The 13751-nt window shown below is 42.8% G+C and overlaps 1 protein-coding gene across 25 annotated transcripts in view; it reads right to left on the bottom strand.

The window, feature by feature from the left end:
- Positions 1-9926: 9926 nt before the first annotated feature.
- The window catches only part of SETD5 (SET domain containing 5), an 80658-nt gene continuing 76833 nt past the window's right edge, over positions 9927-13751 (bottom strand). For all 25 annotated transcript variants that reach the window (XM_032650443.1, XM_032650448.1, XM_032650449.1 and 22 more), the window contains 4 exons: positions 12821-13119; positions 11804-11937; positions 11241-11329; positions 9927-10906 (listed from right to left, as the gene is read on the bottom strand). In XM_032650443.1, the coding sequence (XP_032506334.1) occupies positions 10298-10906; positions 11241-11329; positions 11804-11937; positions 12821-13119 (1131 nt within the window). In that variant the 3' untranslated portion in view covers positions 9927-10297. The remainder of the gene's footprint in view (positions 10907-11240; positions 11330-11803; positions 11938-12820; positions 13120-13751) is intronic.

The following is a 13751-nucleotide window of genomic DNA, read 5'->3' on the forward strand; positions in this document are numbered from 1 at the left end:
AGGGCTGTTTGCCTGCTTATCGTGGCTATGTAAGGTTTTGTTCTTTGTTTTGTTAGACATATTGCAGCATAAGACAAATGTACAGGCAGATGACCTATTAAACATAACCTTCTCACCATAACCAAAGAAAATCTTGCTGACCACCCCAGAAGCCTTTCCAGTGCCCCCAAACACTACCCCCCTTCCTTCCCTCCTAAGAGTAACCACCGCCTGGATTTTTACTGTAATCACTTTCCAACTTCTATAATTTTTTTCATCCAAGTGAGCATCTTTAAACAAAATCGTTTAGTTTTGACTATTCTTTGGATATGTCTTTACTCACTTTGTTTCTTTTCATCCCTCCTTGCAATTTGTTGAAGAAACTGGACGATTTGTTATGTAGTGTTCCACAGCTGGGATTTTGCTGGCTCCATTCTTGTGGTTTAGCTGAACAAGTTCCCTCTGTTCTCTGTATTTCCAGAAAACTGGATCTAGATGCTCATTCACATTCAAGTGTATGTTTGAACATTTTAATGACTGCTTCATAGTTGTTCTTGTTTTTTAATCAAGAGATACATAGTATCTAATTGCTTTTGTGTAATTACAGGTTAAACAATAGTGATGCTCCAAACCTATCATTCTCTTATTTGTGGGAGAGCTTCTATAAAGGGAAACATCCTCATTTTTGATCTAGCCAGATAGTGGTACAACTTGTATAGGAAAGGCAAGAATAATGCTGGAGTATTTCCCTTTATTTTCTAGTTTTCAAAAATAGAGTTGGTTCCCTAACATCCTCCCAAGATGAACAATTATGTTTTGGTACCATTATGAACTCATGGATTTAAACATACTTGATTCCATTACATTTATAATTAATGCTTAAAATGTTGTCGTTGCAGAAGCCTCTTTAAATTGGTGTGTCTTTTTTTTTTTTTTTAATATTTATTTATTTGGCTGCACCGGGTCTTAGTTGTGGCATGTGGGATCTTTAGTTGCAGCATGCAGACTCAGTTGGGGCATGCGGACTCTTAGTTGGTTCTCAAGGACATTGGATTCATTTGCTTCCTCTCACATTAAAGCCCTCATATATAATACCACAAATATAACTACTAAAACCGTATTATTTTCTGCTTATTTCTTTGTAGTTGCACTGTACTTACACTGCCTAGGTCACGTGAACCAGCTGACACTGCAGTCTCACCTTATATTCCTCATTTATTCTTAGTTCTACACGTAGCTAACTGCATATAATTAACTCACAACCAGACCTTCTGTTGCTGTTTAAGACAGTTTGGTCATCCAAATCAGCTCAGTTTCTAACATATTCCTAAGAAAGAATTAAGAGGAATAAAGTTCCCCAGGTTCTGGCATAAGGATTGACAGTTTGCTGCTATTACATAGTTGGTATGAAACTTTTGGTTCATAGTCTCTTTGAGTATCTTAAATATATTATTCCATTCTCTTTTGCCATAAAGTGTGGCTGTCAAAAAACCTGACAGAGGGACTTCCCTGGTGGCGCAGTGGTTAAGAATCCGTCTGACAATGCAGGGGACACGAGTTTGATCCCCGGCCTGGGAAGATCCCACATGCCGCAGAGCAAGTAAGCCCGTGCACCACAACTACTGAGCCTGCACTCCAGAGCCCATGCGCCACAACTACTGAGCCCATGTGCCTAGAGCCTCTGCTCCGCAACAAGAGAAGCCACCGCAATGAGAAGCCCGTGCACCACAATGAAGAGTAGCCCCTGCTCCCTGCAACTAGAGAAAGCCCGCGCACAGCAACGAAGAACCAATGCAGCCATAAAACAAACCAAAACCTGACAGAGCTTAATTTCCCTTCCATTATAAATAACTTTTTAGGCCTAGATATCCAAGATTTTTTTCTTTTCTTTAAACTCCAACAATTTTAGAATGTCTTGATATTGGGTTTGAATTCTTGGTTGAATTTACAAGGTATGCATTATGTTCTTTCACTCTGTAGTTTGAAATATTTAAGGAAAAGTTTTCTTGAATTATAACTTTTGGTATTTGTTCTGTTCTCTTGCTTTTATTTTATGTTGTGAAACGTTCACCGCAATGTCTAATCAACATCCGTCATCACATTGTTACAAAAATTGTTTCCTTGTGATGTTTTTTTTTTTTTCTTTCTGCGGTACGCAGGCCTCTCACCGTTGTGGCCTCTCCTGCCGCGGAGCACAGGCTCCGGACGCGGAGGCTCAGCGGCCATGGCTCACGGGCCCAGCCGCTCCGTGGCATGTGGGATCCTCCCGGACCGGGGCACGAACCCGTGTCCCCTGCATCGGCAGGCGGACTCTCAACCACTGCGCCACCAGGGAAGCCCGATGAGAACTTTTAAGATCTACTCCTTTAGCAACTTGCAAATTCAGTATTATTATTTTAAAATTTATTTATTTTATTTTTGGCTGCATTGGGTCTTCGTTGCTGCGCGAAGGCTTTCTCTAGTTGCGGTGAGCGGGGGCTACTCTTTGTTGCGGTGCGCGGGCTTCTGATTGTGGTGGCTTCTCTTGTTGCGAAGCACAGGCTCTAGGAGTGCAGGCTTCAGTAGTTGTGGCATGCAGGGTCAGTAGTTGTGGCTCACGAGCTCTAGAGCACAGGCTCAGTAGTTGTGGTGCACGAACGGGCTTAGTTGCTCCACGTCATGTGGGATCTTCCCAGACCAGGGCTCGAACCCGTGTCCCCTGCATTGGCAGGTGGATTCTTAACCACGGCGCCACCAGGGAAGCCCGCAAATACAGTATTATTAACTCTAGTCAACAGGCTGTATATTACATCCCTAGGACTTATTTATAACTCCAAGTTTGACATTTTGACCACCTTCACCCATCTGGCCTACCTCCCAACCTCCACCTCTGGCAACCAACCACAAATCTGTTCTCTGTATCCCTGAGTTTTTTTTTTTTTAAGATTACCCATATAAGTGAGATCATATGGTATCTGTCTTTCTCTAAATTACTTCACTTAGCATAATGCCCTCAAGGAGCAACCATGTTGTTGCAAATGGTGGGATTTCATTTTTTGCTTATGGCTGTCATTGTAAATATACATTTTCTTTATCCATTCATCCATTTATGGACATGTAGGATGTTTCCATATCTAGGCTACTGTAAGTAATGCTGCAGTGAACATGGGGGTGCAAATGTCTTTTGAGTTAGTCTTTTTTTTTTTTCAGGTAAATACCCAGAAGTGGGATTGCTGGATCGTATGGTAGTTCTATTTTTATTTCTCTGAGGAACCTCTGTACTGGTTTCCATGGAGGCTGCAAAAATTTACATCCCCACCAAGAGTGCACATGGGTTCACTTTTCTCCACATCTTCACTGAACTGATTTGTCTTTTTGATAACAGCCATTCTAACAGGTGTGAAGTGGTATTTCATTGTAGTTTTGATTTACATTTCCCTGGTGATTAGTGATGTGGAGCACCTTTTATGTCCTGTTTGCCATCTGTCTCTCTTACCTGGAAAAGTATATTCAGATCCTCTGCCCATTTTTTAATTGCAATTTTTCTTTTTGAGTTATATGAGTTCTTTATATATTTTTAGATACTAACACCTTATCAGATATATGATTTGTAAATATTTTCTCACATTCAGTAGTTGCCTTTTCATTCTGTCCATGGTTTCCCTTCTTCTGCTGTGCAGACGATTTTTAGTTTGAGGTAGTCTCACTTGTTTACTTTGCCTTTTGTTGCTTGTGTGGTGTCAAATCCAAAAAATCATAATCAAGACAGATGGCAAGGAGCATACTGCCTATGTTTTCTTCTAGGAGTTTCATAGTTTCAAGTATTACATTCAAGTCTTTAATCCATTTTGAGTTAATTTCTGTACATGGTGTAAGATAGTGGTCCCATTACATTCTTTTACACGTGGCTGTCCAGTTTTCCCACTTATTGAAGAGACTGTCCTTTTCCCTGTTGTATATTCTTGGCTCCTCTGTCATAAATTAATTGATCATATATGCGTGAGTTTATTTTTGGGTTCTCTGTTCTGTTCCATTTATCTATGTGTCTTTTTTTTTTTAATGCCAGTACCATACTGTTGTAATCACCACAGCTTTGTAATATAGTTTGAAATCAGAAAGCATGATGCCTGCCTCCAGCTTTGTTCTTTCTCAAGATTGCTTTGGCTATTCAGGGTCTTTTGTGGTTCCACATATATTTTAGGATTGTTTGCTCTGCTTCTGTGAAATACGCCATTGGAATTTTGGTAAGGATTGCACTCAATCTTAAGATTGCTTTTGGTTGTCTGTTTACTTGTTGTTGAGTTTTAAGAGCTCTTTGTATGTTGCATAACAGTCCCTTATTAGAGATGTCTTTTGCAAGTATTTTCTCCCAGTATGTGGCTTGTCCTCTCACTCTGTTAGTGTAGTTTTTAGAACAGATGTTAATTTTAATCAAGTCCAGCTTACCAATTATTTCTTTCATGAATGGTGGTTTTGGTGTTGTATCTAAAAAGTCATCACCAAACCCAAGGTTTTCTAGATTTTCTGTTATTGTCTAGGTATAGTTTCGCATTTAGGTCTGTGATACATTGAGTTAGTTTTTGTTAAGAGTTGTTTGTTTTTTTCCTTAAACTTATTTATTTATTTATGGCTGTGTTGGGTCTTCGTTGCTGTGCATGGGCTTTCTCTAGTTGCAGCGAGTGGGAGCTACTCTTTGTTGCGGTGCGTGGGCATCTCATTGTGGTGGCTTCTCTTGTTCGAAGCACGGGCTCTAGGTGTGTGGGCTTCAGTAGTTGCGGCTTGCGGTCTCCAGAGCACAGGCTCAGTAGTTGTGGCACACCAGCTTAGTTGTTCCGTGGCATGTGGGATCTTCTCAGACTGTAACTCGAACCCATGTCCCCTGCACTGGCAGGCGGATTCATTTAAAAAAAAAATTATTTATTTGGCTGCATTGGGTCTTCGTTGCTGAATGCAGGCTTCCTCTAGTTGTGTCAAGCGGGGGCTACTGTTCGTTGCCGTGTGCGGGCTTCAGTAATTGTGGCATGCAGGCTCGGTAGTTGTGGCTCTTGGGCTCTAGAGCGTAGGATCAGTAGTTGTGGCACACGGGCTTACTTGCTCCATGGCATGTGGGATCTTCCCGGACCAGGGCTCGAACCCGTGTCCCCTGCATTGGCAGGCAGATTTTTAACCACTGCACCACCAGGGAAGTCCTGTGAAGAGTGTTTAAGGTCTGTGTCTAGATTCATTTTTTGCACGTGGATGTCCAACTGTTCCAGCCCCATTTGTTGAAGACTATCTTTTCCCCACTGTATTGCCCTTGCTTGTTTGTCAAATATCAGTTGATTGTATTTGTGTGGGTTTATTTCCGGGTGCTCTATCAACCTATTTGTCTATTCTTATTCCAATACCGTGCTATTTTGATTACTGTAGCTTTATAGTAAGTCTCAAAGGCCGGCTGACTTCATTCTTCCCTTTTAACACTGTGTTGGCTACTCTGGGTCTTTTTCCTCTGCCTATAAACTTTAGAATAATTTTGTTGATATCCACAAAACAACCTGCTGGGATTTTATTTTATTTATTTTTGGCTGTGTTGGGTCTTTGTTGCTGCATGCAGGCTTTCTCTAGTTGCGTTGAGTGAGGGTTGCTCTTCGTTGTGGTGGGCAGCCTTCTCACTGCAGTGGCTTCTCTTGTTGCAGAGCACGGGCTCTAGGAGTGCAGGCCTCAGTAGTTGTGGCACGTGTGCTCAGTATTTGTGGCTCGCGGGCTCTAGAGCGCAGGCTCAGTAGTTGTGGCGCACGGGCTTAGTTGCTCTGCGGCACGTGGGATATTCCTGGACCAGGACTCAAACCTGTGTCCCCTGCATTGGCAGGCAGGTTCTTAACCACTGCGCCACCAGGGAGGCCCTATCTGCTGGGATTTTGATTGGGATTACAAATCTATAGGTCAAGTTGAGATCAGACATCCTGACATTGATTGAGTCTTCCCATTCATGGCCGTGGAATATCCCTGTTTCTTTAGTTCTTTGATTTCTTTCATCAAGAATTCTGTAGTTTTACCCATATAGGTCTTTTAGATATTTTGTTAGACTTATACCTATTTCATTTTTTCAGTTCTTATGTAAATGTTAGTGTTTAAACTTTCAAATTCCAGTTGTTCGTATATAAGGAAGCAACTGACATTTATATCATTAACCTTATACCTTGCAACCTTGCTATAACTGCTTATTAGTTGCATCTTTTTATTTTGGGGGGGGGGTCAATTCTTTTGGATTTTCTATAAGACAATTATGTCCTCCTCTGTGAACAGTCATTTGTTTTCCCAATCTGTATACCTGTTATTTCCTTTTCCTGTCCTATTTCATTAGCATGCTTTTATCTGTGGGGATATTATTCTGCTACTTTCTTGTAACTGTTTGGAATTTGACTATGGTACTTTGTTACCCATTTTTATGGGTAAATAAAGGGAGGTATGATTTCTTTCTAGTTTCAAGGTTTTACAGCACATTTTTTCTGTGTGTGTAAAATATTAAAATATGGACTGTGCAAACAATAGCAGTTGACATTCAGCAGAACAATTAATTTTTTTACATATTTATTTATTTATATTATTTTTGGCTGTGTTGGGTCTTCATTGCTGTGTGTGGGCTTTCTCTAGTTGCAGCGAGCAGGCGCTACTCTTCGTTGCAGTGCACAGGCTTCTCACTGTGGTGGCTTTTCTTGTTGTGGAGCATGGGCTCTAGGTGAGCGGGCTTCAGCAGTTGTGGCACGTGGGCTCAGTAGTTGTGGCTCCTGGGCTCTGGAGCACAGACTTAGTAGTTACGGCACACGAGCTTAGTTGCTCTGCGGCATGTGGGATCTTCCCAGACCAGGGCTTGAACCCATGTCCCCTGCGCTGGCAGGTGGATCCTTAACCACTGCGCCACCAGGGAAGCCCCAGCAGAACAACCTATGACCAACTGTTTCTCTCAGGAGTTAAAGAACAAGGTAAGTTATTTAACACTTTTATGGACAATCCTAGTTTCACTCATTCAAAATACTTTATTTAATGTGATCCTCCACCTCTCCTGCTCAATTTGGATTCTATCAGGAGTTTCTTTTCAGTGTGGAGCTCTGTCCTGGAAGCTTTGCTGTTTAGAATTGTCTTGGGCCCAGACTGCTCCAGCCCCTTCAGACTTACCCAAGCACCTTTGCCCGCACTGCAAATCCCTTCTAGTTTGTTGTTCTCAAATTGGCTCGCTGAACTTCCAAGTGAGTGCTCGTTTGGAGTTCTGAGACCCATCAGACACACCACTGCTTCCTCTGGAACAGAACGTGATACCATGAAGGTCTTGTGGCTATTGGTGTTTTGAGGCTCATGGGTATGTGTAATTTTCCTATAAAGTTGCCCAAGGTTTTGTATCTCAGAGTAAGTTTTGAGTGTAGGAGCAGGGAAAAGTTATAGAGGAACACCATCTCCTTCAATAACTATGCTTTTTCTCCAAGCTGTTTCCTTTATTCATCTTCAGCACAGGAACCTTTCTGTCTCTGAGCCTCATAGCAGGTTATGAAGGCTGTGCTGATGAACTGATGATCAGTGTAGTTTCAAAGTAAATGGCCTACTCCATTTGGACAATAGTGCATTTTTTTCTTCAGGGTGACCTTTAGTAAACAGAGAACCATGCACCATCAAAATGATGCCTGAAGGCTAAAAAGCCCAGACTGCTTTTTAAGGCAAGAACTGGTATGATATACTTTTCCTGCTAGTTACGTAATTTCTAGTCAGTTTCAAAGCATCTCTAGCTATCTCTTTTTGTTTCCTGGGTAAACTGCAAAATTTCCAAGACTGTCAGTTGGAGCCTGCCATTTAGAAGAGAGAAATCTTGGACACATTATATCCTCTGAAACTAATAAAAAATTATAGAATGGGAATAATATACCTACCTTAACATATTCTAAGGATGAATGAGACAACCAATGACATAAATGGAAGAGCCTGGTTAACTGTGAAGTTGTATACAAGGTGCACTTGCTTATTTCTTTAATACAGTTCAGCTTCTAATACTTATATCACATCGAAAGCAACGTACCTAGTAATAGAGAAGGAGGCTGTCTTATCTTCATATTCCCAGCACCTTACATATAGCCTAGCACTCAGTAGCTGTTTAGTAAAGGATTATAGCCTGATCTTAATCATAAAATGGTGAAGGAAGATCAGTCTGTATTCCTGACCCCATTATGGACAAAACAACACCAAGAGCACAGTCTCCTGAATGTGGGTCCATCTTTGCTCTCTTCAAGTAAGGACAGCGTTAGGAAAACCAGGCAAGCCAAGGTCACAGAACTGGACAAAGAAGTTCTCAACTTATGATTATTATGGTTAAGAATTTTATTATCAAAATTATTACATCTCTTGTGAAAGTTCAAATGTTACAGCAAGGTGTAAACACTCCACTTGAGAAAGAAGTGATACTTCTTCCCTTCCAAGAGTCCCCCCCCACCCCCCGCCCCCACCCCCCCCCCCCAGAGGTCTGGTCTTGACAGCACCCTGCCCACACAGAGTGGCTGGGGTCTCTGCACGTGCCAGGCAGGGTGAGGGCCGCCTGCCCGCTGGCCTCTCCCCTCAGTCAAAAGCCAAGGGGAGAATGCAAACCCCAGCCCAAATGGAGAGACATTTACATACGTTTTATATAATATACAAAGAAACCAGCATCCCAGGCAACATGATTTCCACTCCCAATGCTCTCCCAGACTGATGGGTTTGTGGGGGAAACAAAAAGAAAAGTATTCTGCTGAAGTCTCAGCATTAAAAAAAAAATCTCCCCTCATTTGAGCAAACACCTGATTTCAATTTTGAAAAAGTGAAATTTTGTAACAGTCACACACAAAGAGAGAAGACTGTGCATATGATAGTTGTAGGAGAGGGTAGAAAGAAAGGGGATGTAAGAGGCTGAGGGAAAAAAGGAGAAAACAAACTGGAGGGAAGGAAGGAGGGAGACTCACAGTATTATCTTGTCCAAAAGAAAGAAGTAAGGTCCACTGCAGCACCAGGGATTACACCTGTCAGATATCTGCTACCCCTACCATGGTTATAACTGAATACAAAATTAGATAAATAAAAACACGCCGGATATTACAGTAAACAAGTGAAAGAAATAAGCTGGCAACCGTATGGAATTTAAAAAGATTGTGTACCCCACCTGGCTGGCTCCAGGGCTCCTGCAGGGGTGTACAACAGGCACAATGCACTGATGGGGAGAAGCCAGTTTGCTCTCATCTCTCATCCAGAACAGTGTTATTAGGTATGTGGGTGGCTTTATAACACTCTCACCTGGGCCACTCTCAAATAAGCATCTCCCAAAGAAACGTGGGACATGCCACACACAATCACAGTCCTGTCGGTGCCATTCCACAAATGTATCTTTCCACTCTTACCCTGCAGTCACGAGTGCATGCTCCCCAATCATGGAGGCAGTCCTACTCAGGGGATCGTCAACTCCTGATTAATTGGGAGTAGAAAAAATAAAATTCAAAGAATTCCCTAACCACCTGGGACCCTTCCTAATCAAATTTATTGCCAAAAGTTGATAAGTAGCAATGCAATTGGCCCATCTCAGTTATATCTCTTTTCTTTGCCTACTTACTTCATAGATTACTGAGCTGTGAAATAGCTTGGGGAAGGGGAGTGGGATGGTACCAGCTGGGGGCTCAGACAATCTACTAGGACAATCTGCTCCTGAATAATCAAGAGTTGACCATGAGCTCTTCCTCAGAGATCCAGGCACCCCTCAGTCAAAGCACACTCCAAGCTTCACTATCCCCGCCTCTTTCTTGGTGTTTTTAAGACAGAGGTAAGGAATATTCTTGGGTGGACATATCTTGGCCAGATAACTGCTTTTGGAATGGTTGTCTTATATACCTACCTTTTTTCTTAAGTGCATAAAACCCTAACACTACTCAGATGGCTTTGGGGCTTTGAGATTGGCTCTTCTCACCATTTTTTCCTTTGAAAACTTTTTTGATTTAAAAAGATGTCCTCACTGCACAAGTGACTACAGGATACAGGCAAGGATGGGAGACGGAGGCTTCAACACAACTCATTGCACTTAGAACCATTACTAACCGAAACACCATTTGCTTGTCAACAATGTACCCTTAACAGCAGGGAGAAACTTCTTTATAGTCTCTGCTTCAGACAAGATTTACATCTTTCTCCAAGGCCAGAGCCAGTCACGACCACAAGTCTTGTTTCTTGTTGACCAGACCCAATCCTCTGGCACCTTGTACCCCCTCCCCCAGCAATATGCTCGGCCTAGGTTCCAGAGGCAGCTGGAAGGAAGCAGCTATGGGCTCATTCAAGTTCTGTTTGCCCAAATCCAGAAGCCCTAGGAAAGTCCTGTCTGAGTCTTGACCCCTGACCCCTGCAGTGGCTGGAGCCGGTACTGGTGCACACCCCCACTCCCTCGATGTGGGTAGTGCTGTGAATTGGAAACCGCAGATACCCTGGAGGCCTGGTAGGCAGCTGACTGCCCAGCACTGGGCAGACTGATAGTCCGGAAGTCTGATGGCAATGACGACCTAGAGTTCTGAGGAAAGGAGGTGGAACTCAGAGTTCCTGTGCTGGACTGGGAAACCGAGTCTGAGGTCGGCGAGTCTGAGGGGCCCTGCGGGGTAGGGCTAGCAGCACTAGAAGGGCAGCTCCTCCTTGGAAGACTGCTGCCGGTGCTGTTTCCAGAATGTGGCTGGCTGCTATAATACCCTGGTGTCCCCGTAAATGGGGCCAACGAGTCTGTGGACACAGGGTGGGCAGGGCTGGAATAGGATGTGGAAGAGAGGGAGGATTCTGAAGAACCATGAGAAGGGGGGTTCCCAGGTCTCAGTGCAGTAGTTCGATAACTGTATCCCGGAGACTGGGTGGGATGTCCTCTAAAGGGGGAGGAACTCTGTTGAAGGAGGCTTTGTGATTCTGTCCGTGGACTATCACACTGCAGGAGCTAGAAAGAGTTGGGAGGAAAACATAAGGAGGTGAAAAAGTCCCTATTTAAGCCATTTAGGCTTGTGAATATTTAAAATATCCTACTTTTTCTTCATCTTCTTAAACATTTGTTCTTTTTAGGATACCAAGGACAGTAAAATGGCTGTCTTTGGTCACTTAATTTTTCTGGCATGATTTATTACCTGAAGGTGAGCAGATGATGACTTATTTCCAAAGCTGCTGAAACTATATGCAAAGACGGCATCTCAACTGCAAAGGATGGCCAGGATCACAAAACATTTGGAACCCAGAACACATTCTTATGCCCAGAGATGAGCACTTTCTTGTCTCACCTGGTAGCTGTATCTGGAAGGGCTGTAAACGGCTGCTCCTTTAGAGAGTGCTGAGCTCAGTGTCTCTGGGCCTTCACCATCTGCAGGGTCTGGAAGGTAATACAAAATCAACTTATTTTCTTAGAATAAGTGTGAGAGATCCATTGTTCATTCAAGTCACCAGTGCCAGCACCAACCCATGCCGCTCTCTTTCTGACAAATCAGGTGAGTGCAGCATGCCAGAAGGGCAAAAGGAGTGGTTAATTATGGGGTGTTTTAAATGCCTGATCTGATTTCTGTCTCCTTTTTTCTCTTCATCCTTCATCAAGGTGATTCCCAGGGCTTTGGAGAGATGAGTTACATAAAGGTATCCTTTGGGAAAAAAGAGCAGACAAAGAGCAAGCAATGCTAGATCTTAAGAATGCTGTAGCCCAAAAGAGTGAAAGCAAGACTGAGCTGGAACTCTGCATACACGGGAGCCCAACTGCATAAGAAATGGACTCACCTAGGCCAGCATTTGATGTGCATTGTGTAGAGCCTGGCTCGTGTCCCTGTACCTGGTTGGCAGAAGGCCATAGGCTCACCTGAGTCTTTTTCTGTGATGTTACTCTCCCACGTGGGAGAAGGCTCTCCTTTTTGGGCCACCCTCACACTGCTTCGGAGGACCTTGGGGATGCTCCCTCCTTCTCGGAGTCGTTCTACTGATGTGGGAACCATCCTGTGAAGGCAATAGGGTGTGGAGGTTTATGCCACAGGACTTTAGAGATAAGAGTCTGGAACAAACAAAGCTCTGACAAAAAACTGTACAATGTTTTCTCTTAGAACACCCTCTTTTTAAACATTATTTTCTTCAGGACCAATTTAAAACAAGGTATTTTCTCTGCCTCAAACTATGTCAGGCACTTAAGAATAAACACTTCTAAAGAAAAATAGCAATTAAGGAAAAGGGGGATTTGAAGCTGTTTACTTCTTTTAACCTCCATCTTGAAATGCTAATTTTCTCTTCTGTGAACTCATGTGACTGGCACGTGGTAGCAGTTTGTTTCACAGATGAATGAACATTACTCCCTTGAGCCATGTCTCTCCTTTCTCAGACCTCATTTCTTCAGTTCAAGATCCCTAAAATGTCTCATTCTTTATTTCACTCATTTGATACTCAGTACTTGACATTAGTATTATTTATTTACGTTGTCCCCTAAACCAGACAAATCCTTTCAGAACGTGTCACATCTCTCTGTATATTCTAGCCGTGGGGAACTGAGATATCTGTTGTTTAAGGGGAACTGAGCTCAAATCCTGACTTACCTTTCACACGAAATGAGAAAATAGAAGAGGCAATGTTAGTGCCCAGCAAAAAAAATAACTCCACTGTGTCCACAGCTATATGCCATCCAACATGGTGTTTTGCAGGCTCGGTGGCAATTCTTTGCTTCTGTAGGTCTGGTGGATTGTGGCTGATACTATTAAATCAGCTGAATAGGGTAGATAGCACTGTTGGCTGGCTTTCTCAGATAAGTGTTTCCATACATCTTAGGTAAAGAGCCTAGATGTTTACTTCCCTCCTGAATTTAATCATTAAAAAGCATCAAACATAAACTTACCACCTACTGCTGATACTCTCTTGAGGTCTGCAGTGAGATGAAGTGCCTCTGGAATCCGATGGGCTTACAGCCTCCAAATGAGACATAGAGGAATGAGATGGGGAGAACTTTTTGTGAGGGGAAGATGGGGTTCGGGCTGAGGATCCCTGCACACCATGGGCACCAGTGTCAGAAAGTGAGTTACTGCTGCCTTGCCCAGCTCCTGCAGACTTGCTTTTGCTCTGTGTAGAGTCACCTCCCCCACCAGCAGAATTTTCCTTGGCTTCCTGTTTCCGTTTGCGGTACTCCAGCAGGGATACCTAGGAAGGAAAAAAGAAATAGGACCCTAGCTAGACATCATTAGTGGATCACTAGCAATGGGGAAAGAAGATGAAAGCCTAGTAAACTGCTAGCAAGCCATGCAAACAAAGCAGGCACCAACAGGTGACTTTTTCCAATGTGAGAGAGACCTGAGCACAGCTACTTATTTAAATCAGTCAGAAACTGGTAAGGAAAAGAGAATATACTAGGAGATGGCATTTTTGAAAAATGGTATTCACCAGTAGACCTCAACCTTTATTCTGCCTTCAGAAAAACCTGTGAGATTACAGTTCCCTTCAATAAAAGTGTGCTATCATAGCTATTTGGAACAACGGTAGCACCCAGAAAAGGGAAGGTGAAGAGCTGGGAGTCTGTGTAGTTTGAAAAAGTCTCGTAGGTGATTCTGATAGCTCTTCCTCACTCCCCAGAAATCCCTAGTTAGTTGTTTAAAAAAACAAAACAAAACACACACACACACACACAAACAAAAAGAAAAAGCCAATGCTTCAGTGTTTTTAAATGTGCTCAAATTTTCAAGATATATCCAGGGATTTATTACTGTTACTGTTTTACACATAGAGAAACTAGTGTAAAAGGAGAAAGGAAATGATTTCCTGTTTATATTTTAGCA

This window comes from Phocoena sinus, chromosome 11 (assembly GCF_008692025.1).
Source record: "Phocoena sinus isolate mPhoSin1 chromosome 11, mPhoSin1.pri, whole genome shotgun sequence".
In the NCBI taxonomy this organism is placed as follows: domain Eukaryota; kingdom Metazoa; phylum Chordata; class Mammalia; order Artiodactyla; family Phocoenidae; genus Phocoena; species Phocoena sinus.